This window comes from Crocodylus siamensis, chromosome 15 (genome assembly GCF_052110815.1).
Source record: "Crocodylus siamensis isolate JL-2025a chromosome 15, ASM5211081v1, whole genome shotgun sequence".
Classification (NCBI taxonomy): Eukaryota; Metazoa; Chordata; order Crocodylia; family Crocodylidae; genus Crocodylus; species Crocodylus siamensis.
This window is the reverse complement of record NC_143409.1, coordinates 575121-587688: the sequence shown is the minus strand read 5'-3', so window position 1 is coordinate 587688 and position 12568 is coordinate 575121. Positions and strand designations below refer to the sequence as shown.

The 12568-nt window shown below is 67.9% G+C and overlaps 1 protein-coding gene across 4 annotated transcripts; it reads right to left on the bottom strand.

Annotated features, from left to right (window-relative positions):
• Window positions 1–372: 372 nt before the first annotated feature.
• On the bottom strand, window positions 373–12531 carry MAN2A2 (mannosidase alpha class 2A member 2). 4 transcript variants are annotated; one of them, XM_090029410.1, is made up of 23 exons: window positions 12385–12531; window positions 9630–9784; window positions 9233–9490; window positions 9009–9153; window positions 8509–8680; window positions 8131–8258; window positions 7768–7941; window positions 5769–5955; window positions 5482–5659; window positions 5197–5399; window positions 4910–5092; window positions 4533–4647; window positions 4354–4421; window positions 4059–4227; window positions 3485–3721; window positions 3270–3392; window positions 3053–3167; window positions 2762–2895; window positions 2516–2657; window positions 2096–2229; window positions 1169–1363; window positions 948–1058; window positions 373–668 (listed from the first exon to the last, which is right to left on the bottom strand). In XM_090029410.1, the coding sequence occupies exons 2-23, from the start codon at window positions 9759–9761 to the stop codon at window positions 513–515; spliced, it is 3459 nt and encodes a 1152-aa protein (XP_089885536.1). In that variant the 5' UTR covers window positions 9762–9784; window positions 12385–12531; the 3' UTR covers window positions 373–512. The 4 variants fall into 4 exon arrangements, with proteins under 4 accessions (XP_089885536.1, XP_089885534.1, XP_089885533.1 ...); XM_090029408.1 differs by lacking the exon at window positions 12385–12531 and adding an exon at window positions 10269–10474 and having other exon boundaries at window positions 4059–4224; XM_090029407.1 differs by lacking the exon at window positions 12385–12531 and adding an exon at window positions 10269–10471.
• Window positions 12532–12568: the final 37 nt, after the last annotated feature.

The window sequence follows — 12568 nt, the reverse complement described above, 5'->3', positions numbered from 1 at the left end:
GCCGAGCACCGTTCCCTGGCCGCGCTCGGCCCCGCCCGTGCAGGCAGCCCCGGGGCGACCGGGCAGGCGCCGGCAGGCCGCGCGAGACCGCCCGGCCCACGCCGCGACGCCCCCACCCTGGTTAAAGGCAGCGGGAGGCGCAGCGCAGCCCCGGCGCACGGACACAGGGCACGTGTTTCCTAGAAGCTCGTGATGTGCTCAGCCAAGCCGGTGCCCGTCCCGCGCGGCCCGCCACCCCGCGGGCGGCGCTGGGGCACGCTCGGCGCCTCGCCCCAGCCCCGCGGCTGCTCCTGGGCTGGGAGGCGGCCGGGGCCACGGGGTCCTGCCGCCGGGGCGGCCGCTGGACGGCGGTGCCCGCCGGTCCCGCCCTGCCCCTGCCCCTGCCCCTGCCCCTGCCGGACGAGCGGCGGCTCGCAGTCACAGACAGCAGCCGCGGGTCTACGAGTCCGGCTGCGCCACCTCCTGCTGCCCGGAGTCCCGTGCCCGAGGCCGCTCGCGCTCCGTGGCACGGCCTAGCCGAAGCGGAGGCGGAAGGTGGCGATTTCCATGGGCTCCAGGTGGATCACAGTGTTGTTGGCGGAGGCGGTGCCCAGCGGGTACATCAGTGTCAGCGAGGTGGGCTGGAGAGAGCCCACCTCCAGCCCCTGGAACAGGCTCCCCAGCACCAGCTGCAGGGGGGAGACGCTGGCTGAGAGCGGGGCACGGCCCCGGCACGGCTCGCACCTCCTGTGGCCCTGGCCACCACCCGTGTGCAGGGGCTGCTCCGGGTCGCGGTGGGTGCGCCCCACCTCCGCAGCCCTGCGCGTGGCCCAAAGCCGCCCCGCGCCCCTGCCAGCCGGTGCCCTGAGAGCCCGTCGCTGCCCGCAGGGAGCAGAGCACCAGGGCAGGCAGGCGAGGCCAAGGGGAGGGCTGGGCGGCGCCAGAGCCAGCGCTGCCTCTGCCCCTACCTTGCCCTGGCTGGTGGTGCAGTTGAAGCCCAGGTTCTTGGCCTCCAGCCCACAGTCGAAGCCCTTGCGGTGCAGGATCAGGGCGGCCTCAGCCGAGGGCAGCGAGTCGTCCTGGGGAAGCGGACGCAATTGGCACAGAGCCGCCCTGGGGCAGCACCGGTCGGGGCGCTAGCCCCCGGGAGCAGGGGCCCCTCCGCCTTGTCCAGCCAGCCGGAGCTCACCTCGGCCTGCAGCGTGCGGAGGTTGAGGATGTGGAAGTCGCAGGGCACAGTGCCGGCCAGGGGCAGGAAGGAGCGCAGGGCAGGCAGCGCCGTCTTCTCCTGGGCCACAGGCATCACCAGGACCTCGGCGTTGAGGTGCATGGAGGTGGCGTGGCTCAGCAGCGAGGGGAAGCTGGTGGGGCGGCTGTCCTGCACCTGCACCGCAGCGAGCCACACAGTGAGCACACCAGGGCCCGGCACACGGGGTATCTGGCCAGGCCTTGCCATGGGCGGGGGGTGTCTCGCACCCTGGTCCAAGCCACCGGGGGCAGGGGCTGACCAGCAAGGGTGGGGGCTCTGCCCAGTGCTGGTTTCTAGCTCCCTGCCCCCAACCTGGCCGGGGAATAACACCCCATCCCCCAGGCAGACCTGGGCTGGAGGGTGAGGGGCAGGGCTGCCATGGGGCACCGGCACACCAGCCCCCATTGCCAGCCCTGGCGCCCCAGCCAGGACCCCCAGGCGACTCTACTGCTGACTACCAGCTGGCTACAGGCAGGCAGCAGGGCCCGCGCTACACTACGGATACCAGCGGCTAGCACACGGGACGGGCGCCCGTTACCTCTTGGCTGCCAGTGCTGGTGCCGGGGGCGGCCAGGTCTCTAAACACGGAGGCCAGCTTGGACAAGAAGCTGGAGCGCTGGGGGAGCACGGAGGGGAGGGAAGCAGCAGGGCGGAACGAGAAGAGCCAGGTCGTGAGGAGCCGCCAGGCACCGGGGCCCAGACACGGCCAGCTGGGCACCTCCCCACGCGCCCGCCCCGGGGCCGCGCAGCTGGGTGCAGGGAGGGAAGGGATCTCGTGCCGTGCTGATGCTCCCTCCCGCCTCAACCCTGCTTCTCCGGGCCCGGACCAGCGGGCTTGCCCCCTCCCCACCCCCGTGAGCCCCTGACCTTGTTGGCCGTGGTGCGGCGCTCCAGCAGGAGCCGGAAGCGGCTCCACGTCCGTTTGTTGTCCTTCAGCCCCTGGCCCAGCCCGCGGTTGTCGTCCTGCACGAGCCGCCGGTCCAGGATCACCTCCAGCTGGCCTGCGAGAGCCGGCAGGGCTGGCTGAGCAGGCACGTGCCGCCCTGCCCACTTGAGCCCTGGGCCCGCTGGGGTCTGCTGCAGGGCCGGCGCACAGCAGCTCCCAGCCCAGAGCCCTGGGGCAGCATCCCCTGCCCAGCCATGCCCCGAGAGCCAGCGCTGCAGGCGCCCAGCGTCTGCATCCCCTCGGAGACTGGCTCCGCAGCATAGGCTTGCGCCTCCGTGCCAGCGACCGTGGGCTGGCAGACCCCCGGGGCACGAGCCGCGTGGCGGCTGCCTGGCACTCACCGCTGCTCAGGCTGGACACCCCCAGCGCCTGGGCCGTGTGCAGTGTCAGGCGGCTCCGCCGGTCCTGGATGTAGGCCATAGCCGGCATGGGGTAGAAGTTGGCTTGGAGTGGCAGCTTCTTCAGGTAGCGGCGCGGCTGGATCTGCCAGTGGGATGGGACCAGTCAGGCTGCGCCCGGTCCCTTCCAGCCATGGGACCCGCCGGAGGGGCTGGGGCCCACCCGCCTGCCCCCACCCTCTCGGGCACCTGGAAGCTGTTGAGGTCGGTGAAGAAGGTGTCCTCGCTCTCGATGTCGGTGCTGAAGCGCAGCGCCAGCTCCTTGTTGACGTGGTCGCGGATGTCCACCAGGCAGGACACCTCCAGGGACAGCCCCTCCACCCCTGCGGGCAGCTGCGGTCAGGGCTCAGCATGGCTTGGGCCCTGCTGCTGCCCCCCAGCCTGGCCAGCTGCCCGGGGACCCATCCAGCCACCTGCCTGGTCCCCGGGCTCTCACAGGGGCACCCAAACACACCCGGCCTGGCCCTGCCCTGCCCTCACCTGGCACGTTGTAGAGCCGCACCACCTGCTGCACGTGCTGGTAGTAGCTCGCCACCTCCGAGAAGAAGGGTCCCTCGGTCACACGCACTATGGGGGGGTCCTTGGGGGCATAAGGCTGAGAAGGGATGGGAGAAAAGCTTGGTACCCAGGGAAGCCTGATACTCGGGGCAGCCAGAGCCAGCCCCAGCCGCCCTGGAGCCCGATGCCCAGGCCTCACCTTGGCCTCGCCGTCGGGCAGGAAGAGGTAGGCCCCGCTCTTGTCCTTGGAGGTCCGGGTGCCGTAGATGAAGAACTCACTGCTCAGTCGCTGGTCCTGCTCCTCGCCCGCCCGCCGCACGCTCTGCCGGGGCAGCCAGGGCAGTGAGCCCACGGGCCAGGGACCCCCTGCCCACGCTGCACCCACCCTGCCTGCCTGGCCCCGCTGCCACGCACCTGGAGGAGGCCGGTGGGGCCGGCGAAGCAGGCGCGCAGGTGCTGGGTCTCGAGGCAGAAGTCGCTGGCGGCGGCGGGCAGCACGCGCAGTGGCAGGGCGTCATGCTTGCGCACGGGCAGGTCACGGCCATGCAGGTGCAGGTGAGTGGAGGCCGTCAGTGTGGCGTGGCCCTCAAAGCCACGGCTCAGCTGCAACACGGCCAGGCCCAGCGCCGGCACCCGGGCTGGCACCGACACCTGCGTGGGCGGGGGGCCGTGAGCTGGGCCCACCTTGCAGCCCAGATCCCCCGGGACAAGCCCTCAGCCTGCTGGATGCTGGGGGCACCGTGGGGAGGGGATGCTCAGCTCACCCCCGGGTGGGAGAGGCAAGGGGGTCTCTGGGCTGCAGGGGCAAGGCACCCATGGCAGAGGGAGGGAAAGGGCGTGCAGAGGGCAAGTGCAGTGGGGCAAGGCCCCCAGGCGGGCAGCTCAGAGCAGGGGCTGTGCGCGCCAGGCACTGGCTCCGAAGGTGCCAGCCCCCGCAGCCTGCAGAAGGAAGGGGTGCCCGGGGGAGCAGGGGGCACGGCGGGCGCACCTGGTAGACGTTGGGCATCGTGTCAGTGGCGGAGGTCCAGTGGGCACCGAGCTGCACGGCCAGGGGCTGCCCGTCCTCTGTCAGTACCCGCACGCGCGGCACGTCCACGAGCAGCGACACCACGCCCAGCCGCTCCTGCTCCAGCGGGTTGAACACGACCACGAACCTGCTGGGGTGGGAGGGACCCGCCAGGCACCCGGGGCAGAGTGAGCACAGGCGGGACCCCCGGGATACCCCTGCGCCATCAGGACCCCTCCCCCGACCGCAGCCTCCCCCCAGCCCTAGCAGCTCCTACCTGGGTGCCTCGTCCACCTTGATGATGGTTTTCTCCGGGAGCGAGTCCTGGTTGAGCCGCGTCTCATCCTGGCCAGGAGACACGAGTCAGCCCCAGCGAGAGGCCACCGCCGAGAGCACGCAGGCCGCGGGACTCAGCCCCGACGTCCTGGTGAGGGCAAGGGGCAGGGTCTGGCTCACCGTGCCGAGGAAAGGGGCGGTGGGGTCATAGTGGTAGGCGTCCTTGTCCCCCAGCACCAGGTAGTGGGCGGCGTTGATGATGACGCGCTTCAGGTTCATCAGGGAGTGGAGCAGCCTGGGAGTGGCGGGGCCGAGGCCCAGAGGCAGAGTCAGCAGTGCCGCCCGGCCAGCCCCCGACGGCCACACACCCCAACCCTGCCGGGGTAGCCCCCCATGGCCCCTGGGACCCCTGCGCCCTGGAGCAAGGAGAGCGCAGCCCCCCAAGCCCCTCTGGGGACCACATACCCTGGGGAGAGGAGGCCACCCCTGGCACCCCGAAAAGGTGGCATGACCCCTTGGAGACCTGCCTCACCCCCCCACCCCAGCACAGCACGTACCGAACCCCATAGTCCACCACGACGGCCTCCTTGGCAGTGCCGGTGATGGCATCGTGGTGCTGGAAGAGCCCCAGGTTGCGGCGGGCATCGGTTAGCAGGGCGTAGTCCGACAGCGGGTACCGGCTGTCCATGCCGGCATGCCGCGCGTGGCTCAGCGCCAGGCTGTACAGGATCTCAGCCCCCCTGGCACGGACGCAGGGCTGTCACCCGCTGCACCGCCCTGCACCCCAGGCCTCTGCCCTGCCTCGCCCGCCCCTGCCCCAGGCTGCCTCGCGCCGGCCCCTCACCGGAGGTGGGACTCTAGCACACGGTCCAGGCTCTTGTAGAAGGGCCGGGAGGTGTAGTAGCCGGTCCAGTAGTGATCCTCGCGGTCCGCATAGGAGAAGAAGTCGCCGCTCAGCACCGGGAACCCGGGCGGCCGCATCCCGGGCACGATGCCCGTCCGTTTGTAGAGGGCATCGAAGTAATCGGAGAGGGTCCCAAACTGCGCCTGCGGTGCCGTGGCTGTGAGGCATGGGCCACGGCTTATGGGGGCCCCGCGGGGGACAGGTCAGGGGTCCCCCCTGTGGTACCTGCACGTGGAGGCCAGGGCGGGCGTTGAGAAAGTCAAAGAGGCGCTGGTAGTTGAGGAACTGGGCGTCCCACTCCTGGGGCTTGTCGTAGCGGAAGTCGTCGCCCAGCGGCACCAGCAGCACCTTGCTGCGGTACAGCTTGGACTTCTTGCGGTATTGGTCCAGCAGCAGCTGCGCCCTGCGCGGGATCAGCAGCCGTGGCTGAGCTGGGGCCGGCGTGGGACCGGCACCGGCTCGGTCCTGCCGGGCAGGGGCTGTCCCAGAGCTCGCGATGCCGCGGCACTCACCTCTCAGCCACGTTGGCATCGGTGATGGCTCTGGGTGGCACCTTCCAGGGACAATTGATCCTCCCACCGGGCAGGCGCTTGAAATCGAACTGGCAGCAGATCTTGGGGTCAGGGCCGCAGGTGTGGGGCACGTCGTAGCTGTAGAAGGGCATCATGTGGCAGAAGATGTCGGTGCTGGAGTCCGGATCTGCGGAGGCCGAACCAGTCACAGGCACAGCCCAGGCACTGCGTGCGGCCGGCACAACCTCCCAGCACGGCAGGGCTGGGCACGCACGCCCAGGGCATGTGGGCATGGGAACGGGCTCGGGGCATCAACAACCTGGGCCCCACCCGGAGCCAGAGGGTGGGCGATGGCCCGGGGGGGGCACAGTCACCCCGGCGGGGCTGTTCCAGCCACGGCAGTGACAGGAGAGTGAGCTGGCCATGGGCACGAGGGAGCAGCCAACAGGGGGAAGGGGCTGCGGCGCAGCAGAGCCACGGGGGCCAGGACCAGAAGTGGCAAACAGTACATCGGGGTGATGAAGAAGGGACTAGTGAACAGGACAGAGAGTGCAGGGGATGTAGGGGAACTGGAGAAGTCCCAGAGAAGGGAAACAGGGATGAGGAGTGGTGTGGAGGGGCCTCCCTAGGAGGACAGGCTAAGGCCAGGCCTGGTCAGCTCAGAAAAGAGGGGCTGGAGGGGGGCCATGAGAAAGGGGTTTACAAATTACTACCAGAAACGGGTGAAGAGAAAGGAAATAGGAACTTGGCGTTGGCTGTCTCGCAGCAGACAAGAAGGAGGGGTCACAGCAGGGCCCGGGCAGGCAGGAAGTTTGAAACGACCACCAGGCCACTCTTTTTCACGCAGCGTGAATTCAAGCATGGGACCCGTGGCACCAGATGTGGTGGCCGCTGAGAGGGCAGCCAGGTCCAAAAAGGACTGGACACGTGGTTGGAGGAAAGGGGTGTCAGTCGCCACGGAGCAGGGGAGTGAGGGCACGGCCTGGACCCTCGGTGCTGGAGGGTGCTGGGAGGCGAGGAGCAGGGGAAAACCTTGGTCAGACCCAGTCACTCTCCCTTCCAGCCTCTGTTCTCTGCCGCTGTGTGACAGGACACAGGGTCTGAGCCAGGACATGGCAGCTTTTCTGTTCTTATATCGTTATGACCTGGGCAGGGGCTGGTGAGAGCGCCCTGGCACCGCAGGGGCAGCCTGCAGGAGATGGTGCCTGGGCTCTAGCCGAAGGGGCACAGGGTGCAAGAGGAGGGCAGGGAGCACTGCGACAAGAGCAAGAGCTGGGGGGCCATGATGGGGAGGGCACTAGGGAGAAATCATAGATTAGGGTTGGGAGGGAGCTCAGGAGGTCACATCTAGTGCAACCCCCTGCTCAGAGCAGGACCAGCCCCAACTCCAACATCCCAGCCAGGGCTTTGTCTACCCAGGTCCTAAAAGCCTCCAAGGATGGAGACTCCCCCACCTCTCCGGGGAGCCTGTTCCAGTGTTTTACTACTCTTCCCATACGAAAGTTTTTCCTTATATCCCACCTCAACTTCCCCTGCTGCAGCTTGAGCCCATTGCTCCTTGTCCTGTCATCTGCCCCCACTGAGACCAGCCCAGCTCCATCCTCTTTGCAGCCCCCCGGCAGGGAGGTGACGGCTGCTATTCAATCCCCCTCGGTCTTCTCTTCTCCAGACTCAAGCCCAGTTCCCCCAGCCTCTCGTCACCAGTCCTGTCCCCCAGCCCCATGACCATTTCCCTTGCCCTCCCCTACACTGTCTTCAGTTCGTCTACCTCCTTCCTGTAGTGGGGGCCACAGCTGGACACAGGACTCCAGATGTGGCCTCCCCCATGCTGAATAGAGGGACAGACTCACTGCCCTCCATCTGCTGGCACCGCTCCTCCCAATGCAGCCCAGAGCCTTGGTGGCTCCAGACAGGGGGGGCTCAGCAGCCCACCAAGGCTAGCCAGCGACAGTGCCAAGCCCCCTGCCCTGTTCCCTGCCCCCAGGCAGCAGCCGCTCACCCCAGGTCTGTCTCCACATGAACTCCAGGTTCTGGGTGGCGGCGAAGTGCTTCTTGATGGCGTAGTGCACGCGCTGGATGAGCATGCTGGTCAGGTTGGCGCGCTTCAGCAGGTAGGGCATGGTGGGGCTGTGCCCAAAGGGATCCACTGCCCAACCAGACCGTGGGGTCACACCTGGGGGGGGTAGATGCATCAGGGCAACACGGCCCAGCCACCCTGTGCTGCAGCTCACACCCTGCCCTTCCCAAAGCTGGAGGGAGACTCCAGTGGGGAGGGGGCCAAGACTCTGCAGTCCAGTCCCAGGCCCCACCAAGCCCCAGCTGGGCCAGGGGGCTGTGAGGTCCCTGCCCCCCAAACACTCACCGATGTTCTTCTCCAGCCACTGGTGCCCCTCAATGAGCTGGTCGATCATGGCAAAGTAGTGGGAATTGGCCTCGTCGGGCATCACCCAGCCGCCCGTCACCATCTCCAGCTGCCCATTCCCGACCAGCCTGGGGGGAGGGCGAGTGTGGGGCAGCGAGCATAGGCAAGCCCACCCCACAGAACCCGCCACAGATAGGGCTCCGTGGGCAGCCCCACAAGGATGCCTTCGAGTCAAGGCTGCTGCCTGACCCCCACGTCCCTCCGGTGGGGACTGCACACAGCTGGCCCAGTCCCAGGGCCGACAGGCAGCTCCCCCGCCTACACGGCTCAGGGTAATGCACTGACTGGCCGGGGGTCCCCAGCCCCTGCCCCCCGCACCTGCGCACGGCGGCCCGCTTCTGGGAGCTGATGTTATCCCACCACTTGGAGAAGAAGGAGATCTCGGACCAGATGAAGCGGCGGCGCGGGTCCTCCTGCATCTTCAGCACCATGCTGTTCAGGATGTGCTGGGTCTGGTCGTAGTAGTACTTGTCGAAGGTCTTGATCCAGCCTGGGCAGAGCGAGGCAGTGACCCCACACAGCAAAGGATGGCACAGCCCGACAGCACAGCCCTACCCCCGTGCCCAGCGCAGCACACCCTGCCCTGCCCCGGTGCTCAGCACTGCACAGCCTGCACTGCCCCTGCGCCCAGCACACAGCCCTGCTGCAGGGCCTGCGGGCCCGCTGGGAACATGGCCTTCTCCCCTGGGGGGGCTGGAGCCCCATCCAGCGCACCGCACTAGGAGATGGCCTGGGGCATTCGGCCTGGGGGCCGTGTGCCCTGGACAAGCCCCTTCCCACCCCACCCGGGAGAGGGCCTGCTGCAGCCTGCCGCTCACCTGGGTCGTTGTGGGAGTGCGGGACCACGAAGACCTGCAGGGGCTCGTCATCCCACTCATGGGGCTCGTAGGTGATGTCAAAGCCCTGCTTCCACACCCCACCATCCTGGTTGTCAAAGGGCAGGAGCGAGTACACGGCCAGCATCTGCGGGGCCAGGACTGGGTCAGCAAGGCCGCTGCGGCCATGGGGCCTGCCCCCGCCCGCTCCCTGGGCCCTGGCTCACCTGCAGCTCCGTCTTGTGGCCCTTGCTGCCCAGGGCAAACTGGCAGTCCTGCGGGGAGATGGAGAAGAAGCTGGGCCGCGCCTCGGGGGGCAGCACCCAGGAGCCGTTGGGCGTGTGGTAGGGCAGCAGCAGTGGCGGCCCCTCCGCATGGGCCGTCAGCTCCAGCACCGAGTCCTTGATGTGGCTGATGATCTCGTGGTTCTCCTCCAGCAGCTGCTCCAGCTGCTCGATGCGGTTCTGCAGCACCGAGATCTGGCTCTGCGGGCACAGGAGCCGGCATGAGGGGGGCCTGTGCCCCCCACTCCTCGCTCCCGCAGCCGCCTGCAGCTCCAGCGACCCCGGCACAGCGGCGCGGGCGGAGGGGGCAGGCGGCACGGGCCTGCGACGGGAGACTCACCCTGGGGAAGTTGCCCCCATGCTGGTGCCGGGCAGGGTCGTGCTGCACGCGGTCCAGCATCAGGTACAGCGAGAAGACGGCCACGCAGAAGATGGCGGCGCCGCACACCGTCACCTGCTTCTTCAGCTTCATGCCGGGGAGCCACAGGGACCGACCTGCCACGGGCCAGGGGGCAGCGCCAGGTCAGGCATCGGGCGGCTGTGGCCCCCCGCCCCAGCCAGACCCTTCACCCATCCTACAGCAGCCCCTGCCCAGCCCCGCCAGCACCCTGGGCCCAGGATGCTCTGGCAGGGCCATCAAGGACCCGTCACAGGCCAAGACACCGCGGCTCAGACGCGCTCGGCTATAAATAGCCTCTGACCCAGGAGCGGACGCAGCTGCCCGGTGCCTGGCCCCGATGAAGCGGTGCCGACACCCCGGAGCGACCTGGAGCATGACGCAGCGGCCAGGGCAGGTGAATGCCCTGTGCCCGGGCTCCCCTCCAGCCACGTGCTTTGCCCAGTGCCCAGCCTGCGTCACACCCCTGGGGTGCCAGCCCCAGCCAGCAGTCACGGCGCCCACCCGCAGCCACCGTGCTCTAGCCCAGGTGGTGGCACAGGGCGCCACCCTGCCCACGTGGCCATCCTGACATGGACTTGCCTGGCCAGAAGCCACGGGCACGGCGAGGCGGCACAGCCGGCCGCCCCCAGGACCGCCCGTCTGCAGCAGGTGGGCGCTGCAGCCGGTGCCCCATCGAGGCATGTCCGCACAGCCCGGCCCCAGCCAGCCTAATCCCGTGTCTGCTGAGGCCAGCCCGCGCGGTATTTTTAGCCTGTGAAGCCTGAGCCGGTGCCAGTGTAGGAGGAGCTGCCGGAGCAGAGTGCAAATCACTCCAGCCTGCAGAGCCCGCGCCAGGCCGGTGACATGCAGGGTGGCTGCAAGGTGGGTGAGTGGCCGAGGCCCCAAGAGCACCGCCTGATGCTGCCCCCCGGGCAGGACCAAAAGCAGCTTGAGCCCCACGCTGGGCTGCAGCCACCAGCCCAATACTGTCACCTGGACCCGGGTGCAAGCCCTGCCCCAGAGATGCCACCGCACACCCCACATCCCAGTGCCTCTGGCCCTGAGTCCCAGCCTCCGGCATTGCTGGACCTGCACCCCCAGCCCCCAGGCACTGCTGGACACACATCCCCGGCCTCTGGCACCACTGGACCCGTACGGGTTTGTTGCGGGTAGGTCTTGTTTGACCAATCTCATTTCCTTCTATGACCAGGTGACCTATCACCTGGACAAGGGAGAAGAGATTGATGTCATATATCTTGACTTCAAAAAAGCTTTTGATCTGGTATCCCATGATCACCTCTTGGCCAAACTGCCCAGTTGTGGCCTTGGCTCCACCACGATCCGCTGGCTGGGAAATTGGCTTCATGGTCGGACCCAGAGGGTTGTGATTGATGGCAGTCACTCATCGTGGTGCCCTGTGACCAGTGGGGTCCCTCAAGACTCTGTCCTGGGACCCATCCTGTCCAACATCTTCATTAACGATGTGGACATTGGAGTCAGGAGTGGACCGGCCAAGTTCGCCGATGACACCAAACTTTGGGGCAAAGCATCTACGCCAGAAGATAGGCGGGTGATCCAGGCTGACCTGGACAAGCTCAGCAAATGGGCGAACGAGAACCTCATGGTGTTTAACACCGAAAAATGCAAGGGTCTCCACCTTGGGAGGAAAAACCTGCAGCTTCCTTATAGGCTCGGCAGTGCTACGTTGGTTAGCACTACAGAAGAAAGAGACTTGGGGGTCATCATTGACCACAAGATGAACATGAGCCTCCAATGCGATGCTGCGGCTAATAAAGCGACCAAAACGCTGGCTTGCATCCATAGATGCTTCTCGAGCAAATCCCGGGACGTCATTCTCCCCTTGTACTCGGCCTTGGTGAGGCCGCAGCTGGAGTACTGCGTCCAGTTTTGGGCTCCACAATTCAAAAAGGATGTGGAGAAGCTTGAGAGAGTCCAGAGGAGAGCCACGCGCATGATCAGAGGTCAGGAAAACAGACCTTACGATGACAGGCTGAGAGCCACGGGACTCTTTAGCCTGGAAAAGCGCAGGCTCAGGGGTGATCTGATGGCCACCTATAAGTTTATCGGGGTGACCACCAGGATCTGGGGGAACGTCTGTTCACCAGAGCACCCCGAGGGATGACGAGGTCGAACGGTCACAAACTCCTGCAAGACCGTTTCAGGCTGGACATAAGGAAGAATTTCTTTCCTGTCCAAGCCCCCAAGGTCTGGAACAGCCTGCCAGCGGAGGTGGTTCAAGCACCTACACTGAATACCTTCGAGAGCAAACTGGATGCTCATCTTGCTGGGATCCTGTGACCCCAGCTGACTTCCTGCCCTTTGGGCGGGGGCTGGACTCGATGATGTCCCGAGGTCCCTTCCAGCCCCAATGTCTATGAAATCTATGTATCCCCAGGCCCCTGGCACTGGTGGATTCGCACCCCTGGCACCACTGGACCCGTGCCCGCAGCCCGCGGGCGCCCCCGGCCGAGCGCCCTGTGCCCCCGGCCCGGCCTGGCCCATCGCCCCGCGTGGCCGGGCCGGGATCCCGTGGGGCTCGGGCCGTGGGAGATGCGGCCTGGCGGCCCCGGCCCCGCTCGCAGGCAGAGACCGGCTGGGCCCGGCCCGGCCCGGCGCGGCGGGAGCTGTCCAGCCGCTGCGCGCCCCGGCCCCGGCCCCGGCCCCGGCCCCGGGCCGCGATCCCGGCCGCCCTTACCCTGTCCCGCCGGCTCGGCGCGGCGCGGCGCGGCTGGGCCGGGCGCGGGGCGCTCACATGGTCCCGCGGGCCGGGCCGGGCCGCCCGGGGCCTCCCCGCCGCCGCCGCCGCCGCCGCCGCCGCCGCGCCCCGCGCCCCGGGCCGTGCGGGCGGGCGGGGGCAGCAGCGGGCAGCCCAGCCGCGA